This window comes from Cryptomeria japonica, chromosome 1 (assembly GCF_030272615.1).
Source record: "Cryptomeria japonica chromosome 1, Sugi_1.0, whole genome shotgun sequence".
Classification (NCBI taxonomy): domain Eukaryota; kingdom Viridiplantae; phylum Streptophyta; class Pinopsida; order Cupressales; family Cupressaceae; genus Cryptomeria; species Cryptomeria japonica.
In genome coordinates this window covers 314554500-314564292 of record NC_081405.1, presented here as the reverse complement: position 1 = coordinate 314564292, position 9793 = coordinate 314554500, and the positions used below count along the sequence as shown (strand labels likewise).

Genomic DNA, 9793 nt, shown 5'->3' with positions numbered 1-9793 from the left:
TGTTTCACAGCTTTATGGACTTACAAATAATGTAGAAGAGAAAATAATACTTATTCCTACTCGGGATAAAATATGTGTAAGGTAGATTCTTGAAATGGGAAAACTAACATAGGAATAGGTTATGGTAGGGGTTGGGCATTGCTATTATATTTCTAAAATTGTCTACCAAGACCAACTAGGGGCAAGATATACCAAAGTGTTGGAGATAACATATTTTAAACTTTTGTATGCTGTGTCTCCTTACTTCTCTATGGATAGAATGATAACAATTCAAAAAACTCAAAGGTAAATGATAGAATGAGGTTGAAAATTATATTTATTTTTATGGTTGAATTGTTAATATAAATAAAAATAATTTAGTGTAAGTATTATAGGGATATTAAGGAATTTTGGCTAATTAAAATAGATACTTTAATGAATATTTTATTTATTCAAGGTTAAGCATGACCATCTTATAGTAGGGGATAGTAGGAGATTGACATTTAATACTTTGTATATGTAAATCTATTATTATGATTGCATGTCTAGGGAATCTTGATTTAATAATATAGTTACTTTAGTTAATATTTTGTTTATTGAAGGTAAGCATGACCATCTTAGGGTAGGGTACAACAGGAGATTAAAATTTAACATTTTGTATACGTCAATCTATTATTATGATTGTATGCCTAACTTAGAAAATTCTAGTAGGACCAACTCAAGGTAGGGTGTTATTTTTATAGCTAAAATAAAATTTATGTTTTTAAATATACTTTACATTTCATATTTAATTAGTCATTAAGAAGAGTGAAGAAATTGATAATAGTGTTGTGGATATGTTGGCAAGAATTATGAAATTAATATTTGAACACATTGGCCAAACTAATGTTATAACTATATACACTATCATTTAATATATCACATGGTAAATTTTAGTCAAGAACCATTTAAGCTAGAGGGGATTTCAGAGTATCATTTTGGGATGAATGTGATGAGTCTACACATTTCCATATCATTTGCAGTTGGTATTGGGTTTTTTTGGTAATATTGATGTCATTTTTTATTATCCTTGTTGAAGGCTCAAGCCATTTCAATGGTAAGATGACCGAGAGATAACTTGGTCTATGGTTTCAAGTAAAGTGTTCAAATGACACTCTCCTTCGTACAACTAGGCAACTATATTGCTTGCATTTGGATGAGATGAAAAATAGTTTGCAACTAATGGTTTATTCAATTGTAATAAAAAATCAAAGACATGTATAGTTGTTGTACATTACAAGAGTGGTGGGATATTAGTGAAAATATCAATTTTTTTCTTAATAATCATTTATTTGTAAACTTATATCATGATGATTCATCAACTAATTTATAATGTTGATATCCTTATAATAGAATGATAACCTATATGTTTATTTATTTGTGTTATTTTTTTTAAAAAATTTTATGTTATTAATTTATAGATTATTCTATAAATATTATGCCGAGAGGCATCTACAATGACATACAAACATTCGTAAACAAAAAACTGATTTTGAATAAATTTGACGTGTAGATGATAGGTAAATGCATGCATGTTTCAGTTTCTATATAAGTATTATTTTATTACTCTGAATAAAATAGAATAATTGTCACTTGTCTCTAAGTATATGAAACTATTACATCTTTAATGAAAGTGAAAGAGTGAAGCATTATTCAGCTCCATATCCTTCTTAACAACTAATAAACATGCAAGACAATTATATGGTATCTCTCCATATTATTTTACCTATGTTTTTTTAGAATATAAATATACTTATCGACAAGATTGATGCTCTAGACACTCTGCATCCATGCGATTCCTGATAGGCTACACGGGCGTGACAAGAAAAAAAGTTATCATGGTACAATTAAATTGTAGGAGTTAAATTTTGGGAATCAGCCTTGGTGTGATCTATATGAAGATATAGATATGTCCTACAATTCGTTTTTTCTTCCAATTTAATACTATTATAACTATAACTTATCTGTTCCATAAGACTGCAGCTTTAAACTAATAATCCAAACCGCTGCACCGCATCCTTATTCACCAAATTAAACATTGTGTCATTATCTGTTTCAGTATACTTTGTAACGTTTTGTACGTCGACGAGAAAACAATAGTTTAACAAATACTGTAATCTACAGTATGTTTTATTGGATAATAAATTATTAGGAAAGCAAGGAAAAGGAATCCTAGTTTATCGAAGGCTCGCTCAATTGGAAAAGAATCCCAAATTCAAATTCCCAACGGAACAAAGTGTAGTCTGCGACTTGAAGTTGATTACAACTGCCCGAAGCATTCAGATCTCCACAGCAGTAGCAGATTGAATAGAGCCCTGTAAATTAATCGGTCTCTCAAGTGTTTTCCACTCTTCCTTCAAAGGATTATACATATAGAACATACTCTTTTCATCGCCACCCGCAGAAGAACCAGCCATAAATATCCCGTTGAAGCACACCGTCACACACGTTACGTCACGTAAGGATTCGGGCAATGTGCCGATAACTATCCACAGATTTTTCACTACGTCATATTGCATGACTTGGCGTGCAGTAAAAGACTATAAGCGCCCAAAAGCTGATACACAAACTCGTAGGCATCTTTGTGGAAGAGTCCACATATCCTCCACTCTGTTCCAAATGCGACTGTTAGAATCAAAAACTTGCACGCTACACTCGAATCGCCCCTGCATCTCTGTTGTGTACCCGCTCATAACGAACAATATTCCATCGATAAAAACGCTTGCGCACTCATCTCTCCCTTCGTTCATGTCAGGGAGAACATCCCACCGGTCGTCTTCGACATCATAAACTTCTGCAGACCGCAGAGCATTTTTGTCGTCTTCATGGCCACCCGCGACATAGATGAGAGAAAATGAAGAACAAGAGCACGAAAATAAGGATCGAAAGGTGGGCATATCGGCTCCGCGCCGCCATGTCGCGGATGTAAATTCATAAACAAACACTGTTTTTAGCGATTGCCAAGTAAATGGATGCCATCCCCCCATTACAACAAGTTTTCCTGTGGGCGTTGAGATAAGATGGCACAAGTACGGAATTCCATTGGGGAAATCAGGAATTAGAGGGAGGGTTTCGCAGCTTCCGTCGACAGGGTCATATGCACATATTCTTCTAACACGCTTACCGTGTTCCTTACTGTTGTCTGCGGGAAGAGTCGCAGCCAAACATAGGAATTGCTGTTTAAAGCCAAAACGTTTTCTGTCCTGATAGAAGCGCGGGCTCTTGACAACAGATTCCCACTTTCTGCATACACACATAAGATTGGGATGGCATTTGTAGGGCACTCTCAGCAAACATTCACGACCGATTTCTTCGGGAAGGCTCGGAATAACATCGCCCATATCTAATTCCACACAATACAATTGTCTAGAGAGTAATGAGTAAAAGCACAAATTAAAATCGTTAAATCGGATAACCTGATCGTTGGCGCACTTATTCTTAAACAAGTTTGTTATGATACAAAACACATAGGCGCGAGAGTATTTAAGGCAAAGGAACGAAGCTGGAATACTTTAGTGTACAGTTACCATAGCAGAACTTACTCGGAAAAGATAACAGATTTCTTGAATCAGCGTAAGAGCCGTCTAGGAAATTTCACTTAGAAAAGAAAACAGAATTCATAAATCCTTCGCAAATAGTTAAACGTGTTTTCACATTATTAACCAAATCAAACCAAATCTATTATACTACTTTACTTTAAGGCAGACTATCTTGTTTGAATGTCCTTTGATGTAGGATTTTATAGTAATTTTAAATTATTTTCGTAGGAGCAGTTGAGAGTAAAAAATTTAGTGGTCTCTATTTTACCAAATCACCCAAGACAAGATCATATCCTCCCTGAACTATATTATACCTTGAGAAAGATAATTCCCCGTAATCTAATTTTGACTCGAACTATATATATTACTTCTAGATTGCAGGACTGCTTATACTATTTTTGTTTTCTCAAACACTTTATTGAAAATCTATACAATATATGTTTTTAATAGTTCGATCTGTTAAATTACTAATTATAATTTCGTCCTTACATTTTAAAATTCCAAAACAAAAACCACGTTGTTCAGTGTCCACAAAGACGGTCATATCGATAAAACCAATCGACGCACTCCTGACAGTGACCTTAAAATATTCTCTGTTTTAATATTTAAATATAAGTCATATTAATATAAAAGAAAGGATTAAGAATGCCGAAATCAAATTCTTCCAACGACGGCTATAATTTAACGTTGATTTTTTGTGATCACCCAACCTCCTGGAAGTTTACTTCATAGAGTTTTTGCACTATAATATGCTGATGTACACAAAAATCTAATCTGTCGTCATTCTGTAAATGAAAAGCGAAGTGGGAAAGACGTGTATATCAATTAAGCCCAAGGCGCCTGACTGTTTATTATCGGTGTCCGTTTACCTTCTTTTGCGTTTTAAAACTAAAATATTACTTTTACAAATAGTATCAATGAAAATGAATTATGGTTATCTTATACAACAAAGGATTATTAGAGATTTATACTGGCTACACTTTATAATAGTGGGTTTCTTTTATAAGGGGAAAACGTAAAAAATTGAATTCAAAGTGTCAAATTTTAAAACATTTATAAATTAATACATATCTTTAAATAAAGGTTCTTTCATCTAATATGATGTTATCATGAGTTTTAAATTTTAGATGAAAAGTTCACATTATGTCTTATTTAAAAGTGGAAGGTTGTTTACGAGCTCCATCAATTTACTTCAAAAGAATGACATTATGATCCAAGCCAATTTTAAGGATACCACTTAATTAGAGGCTAGGCATGATGTTCCATCTTGTAGATATTAAAAATCCCTCTAGCTTAACCTAAGTATAGTATTTCCCTTGTCTTCTATTTGACCAAGTAAACTACAAGCCTTGAAATTCAATGTCTAGTAACCAAACCTTAGAAGTGGAGCTAGCTTAATCTACCTTACTATCAAAGAAATCATCAATTTAAACCACCTAATTTCTCAGGGGGAAATAAAGAGGTATTGAAGTCACCACCCAACTTCCATTTATCCATAGGTCTACAATGAGTCAGAGACAACAAGGATTCTTCTTGTTTTTTTCTTGATAGTCTTGAACTTAGGACATACCTAGTAATGATAAGAAGTCCTAAAAAATATTACCACCCTAAGGTGTAACAACACTTTCCATTTGGATTGGGTCATTTTTCTAAGTATTTTTCAATTGAAATTTTTTTGTGGGAGGAGAGCCTTGAAGATAAGGAATAGAAATTCCAATTTAATTTTCTCCATCTTCTAAAATAGATGCTAAAAGATTTTTGGCCAGTTCAAATGTGGGGTTAAGATTGATGATAAAATCAACTTGCGAAGAATGATCTTCAACTCTTGATCAATAAAGAGCGTTGTAGTTTTTAGGAGTCTTTTCCAGGTTATCTTTATCTACCATATTCTCAAAGTTATCATTCTGAGAATATTCTTTCTGAAATTTATTTGATTTATAATATCTTCTTTCTCTATACTTCAAATATATTCAATATTTTGTCATTGTTATGTTTACTTTCCTCTAAATAAATCATATATTTGAAACAAGTTAGAGAAAGGTTCTTGTCTGTCCCTTTATCAAAATCTTCATTTGTAAGAACTTTTTGGGCAACATGACCCATCTCATTTCCTTTAAGAGTGGAGGGATTTGGATTCCATTTTTATTCTTTGTTTTTCCTTTCATGTTTATGATATTTTTTCCTCCTTTTCATTTTTTGGTATTTTTTGTAGGAATCCATTAGATGACAATATCTATGACATAACTACTAGAAAGCCAGAGAATTTTCATATTCAAGGGATTGGTTCTGGATCCCACAACAATAGTTTAGACTAATAAGAGAAGGTAAAACTAAATTAATAGAAACATTCACACAAATGCTTAGAAAAAACAATCTTGTTTTTTATTGAGTGACTTTATTAAATACTAACTTCTAAGAAAAAGAATATGCTATACCTTGAAATATTTGTAACTCTACAATTCTAAAGGTAATCCTAGGAGACAAACCTAAAATGGAGCTATAGACACTAGGTTTGTTAAAGGATCATAACCTAACTTCCATTTACACAAGGAAAGAAATTTCATTAAACCCTTATCTAAAGCACAAGGGCCTCGAGTTAATTTTTTTATGAAATGTTCTTTAGTCACAAAACTAAACAAAAATAAACCACTAGCCATTGTGCTAACATTCACACCACCTTTAAGCTTCCATACATAATTAACCCATTTCTTAACTTGTTCTACATCAGGTCTTCAAGCTAGGATATTACCTACTAAGGATAATTCCGAAACTACCATAGCTACATGTAGTAGATCATTAGGAATCTATAGTTCAAACTCCTAGATTCCTAATCATCTACTAGATGTAACTCAAGCAATTTCATTGTTTTTGATTAGGGGAAAGAGGTTTTGAAGGGCCCCTGAAACCCTTTACAACATTAGATCAAAAGATAGCCATTAAAGATCACCAAAAAAGCTAGAGACAACAGACATAGAAAAAATAGTTGCCCAGATAACAAAAATCCAGTAGTAGAAAGAAACAATGCACGGGAACAAAAGACAAGACAAAAGAAAAAGCAGAAAAGAAAAGCCCAGACTAGGTAAAGTTCTTCAGCAACTCGGCAGCTTCTCTCTCTAGTTGCTTCATGTTCTCAGTAGTCTGCTTGATATCCTCAATATCCCTTCTTTGGTTTTGCTTCTTTTTGGTGCTTGCATGAGTTCTTGTTCCAGGATCTGTCTCCTTAACTTTAGGGGTAACTTCCATCACATCAGTGGTGTCCCCAAAGGCCTTTTCTCCTTGGACACTTTCAAGCTTGTTGATAAGGACCTTAATACTGTCAGAAGTGGCCTTTAAAATCTTATGACTTTGCTCCCCAATATTTTTTAGAGTCTTCTCAACCCCTTCCATCCTCTTTTCAGTAGCCCCAACTCTGTCTTCTAGGGTTTGAAAGCTAATGCGTTGGCCATTTATGATTTCCTCTGTATTGCTAATAGCTTTGGTAAGCTCACTTAATCAGTCAGCAAGGGAACTGAATTTACCAGTGCTGATAGCTTCTAAGGTTTCAATTTTGCTGGCCTCCTAGACCTCTTTGGATTTTATACTTGTTATTTCCTTCTGAACACAAAGGAAGACCTTTTTGAAGTAGTCTGTGTCATTTTTAAAACAAAGGTCAATATCCAGATGAGAGCCATCCTGGGCCTTGTCTCTTGCAAGATCCAAGTTTACCTCTAGACCCACCTCCTTCCACTCAGCTTTCTTAGCTTCCTTCATGGGAGTGTCCTCCCCAGCCAAGCCCTTACTATGGTCCTTGGAACCAATAGGGATGGGTGAACCATTCTTATCTCTCAGATCCTCACCTCTCAGCATCTTCCCCTTTTTCTTCTGGCTAGAAATAATTTGAACCTCTTCGCTGTCTATCTCCATATCATCTTTGGTCTCGTCTTCCTCCTCATACCAGATATCATCATCTTCCCCCTTCTACTTCCTTTTGGCTGACACTTTACCCCAAACCTCTTGCCCAATTTTCCTTTTACGCTTGCTCGACCCAGTGATATGGGGATCCACCTCAGCATCCACCTTTATGCTGTAACCCTCACCATCATCATCATCTAAATCATCCAATTCCTCGTTCGACTCAGAAACCTCTGTAATATTCAGTTGAACTGTGGTAATCTTGATGTGGTTGTAAAGAACTACCATAAGACCCTCATGCAGAGAACGATTGGTTTTGGGATTAGAGATAGCATCCATAATCCCGACATTTAGGGCACAAAACAAGTAGTAGGGGAGGGAAATTTTTTCCTTGTACCGAAAATGGTTGAGAATAAAAAAATGGTAGCTATAAACCCTGGTATATCTACCATCTAAAGTTATGAATTCCATAATAGAAAACAAAATCCATCACTAGATCATCTTAATTACCTTAGGGGAGTAGTAAGTGTGGCTTCCCTTCACCAGTTTCGCTTTCTCCTCCTAATCCTTAGGGAATTTCTTCACAGCAACATCTGAAAGCTTCCGTTCCCTATATAATTTGATACCATCCATCGACAGACTCGTAGCCTCAGTGGTCATGGTCTCATTCACCTTAACCTTCCAACTGCCAATGGTCAAGGTACCCTTATTCCACCCCTTTTTCAAAATCCTGGTGATTTCCAGCCTTCTTTCTTGCATTCTTTCCATGTAATCCGCCATTTTAGCTACTTGCAACACTGCCCAAACTTGGGGATGGTCCCACCATTTATAAATTTTAGTTACCTCCATACACTTGCGATTTGCCCCCATCTTCTTATCAATTTCAGTCAACTATGATTTCTTACAAATACCACTCTTCTTTGCAAACTTTCTTTTTAGTAGGGAAGAAGCCTCTAGAAGCCAATGGATATTTCTTAAGATTCTGCTCCAAAAGAAAGGAAGCACCCACAAAGCATGCAAGATGATATGGCAATTACTAACGTACCTCCCTCTCTGTTGCTTACAATACCATCTCATGATGCCACGACCACCCCTACCATCTTAGGAAATGATATCAAATCCTACCCTGTTTACCATTATATCTTTCATAATTTAACATGTCACGTGCCACTCGAGGGAGCTCCCCCTTGCCATACCAACTCTTGATTTGTCTGCTCCATACTGCCTCATTGACAACCCAATCAGCGCTCTTGTTGGCCTCTCTATAATCATGAGATATGTAACACTAGTCAAATCCCTCAAGAATCTCCCTAGTCGTGTCAATGATATTTATAATTTCCCATGAGAGTTTATGGTTACCAAGGAGGCAACTGATAATATTTTTAGAATCCCCCTCCAGCCATAAGAATTTGACTCCGAGATGATGTGCAAATTTGATAACTTGGAGGGTTCCCATAGCTTCAACCAAATGATTTATTTGGTTCCCCAAGGGGAAGGCCACCATCCCTATGCAAAAGCCACCAAAATTCCAAATAACTCCACCATAGCTAGTTGGCCCTAGGTTCCCTTTAGTAGCCCCATCGAAGTTAGCCTTAATTGAGTGATTGGGAGTAAAAGATAAGCAGCACATCCTTCTTTTGAGTTGATTGGTATTAATGTCCATGTGGGATGGGATGTTCCAGCTCCTTAGAATATCATAAGCCTCCTTACTATTGCAATGATGAGATCAACTAGCCATCACATTATCAACAAAATTGTGTTTTATCTTAGCCCAAACCACCTCGGAGGGGTTAATGTGATTCCTGAAATTTTTGTTATTCCTTTCTTTCTTGATACCCCATAGGATATGTGGAAAGGAAAACTTCCATAAATTTCTAATAGTCAAATTTTTAGTATTGCAAGACCAGCTCCTGAAACAACCTTGAATCTCCTTAGGGAGCACCCATTTTAAACCCCAATGCTGGAAAAACCTCACCCAAATAGGTTGGACAAAGGACAGTGGATAAAAATATGGTTCATGGATTCCTCATCATTGAGACATAGATAACATATGTTGGGGATGCAGAATCCCCTCTTTCTCAAGTTATTTGTTGTTACAATTTTATTTTGCAAAAGAATCCATTAAAATTTAATATTAATTTTATGAGTCAAACTTGAATGTCAGGCCTTAGCTCAGTAGGGACTAGAATCTTGAGACTAAGCCAACATAAGGACAGCAGATTCCATAGAGTAAATCCCTAAGGGGTACCGCCCCACACCAAGTGGTCCTCCCTTCTTGGATTAATAACTGCCTGGTTGAGCATTAGGTTAACCTACTTTAAGTTAGGATCAATAGAGCTGAGCTC

At 35.5% G+C, this 9793-nt stretch overlaps 1 protein-coding gene across 1 annotated transcript; it reads right to left on the bottom strand.

Moving 5' to 3' along the window:
• Positions 1 to 2558: 2558 nt before the first annotated feature.
• Positions 2559 to 3359, bottom strand: LOC131857383 (F-box/kelch-repeat protein SKIP20-like). The gene has a single exon (XM_059209876.1). The coding sequence runs from the start codon at positions 3357 to 3359 to the stop codon at positions 2559 to 2561; it is 801 nt and encodes a 266-aa protein (XP_059065859.1).
• Positions 3360 to 9793: the final 6434 nt, after the last annotated feature.

Bases quoted from the DNA above. Each gene is read 5' to 3' on its own strand.
- LOC131857383 (XM_059209876.1), bottom strand. From the start codon at position 3,359: ATGGGCGATGTTATTCCGAGCCTTCCCGAAGAAATCGGTCGTGAATGT.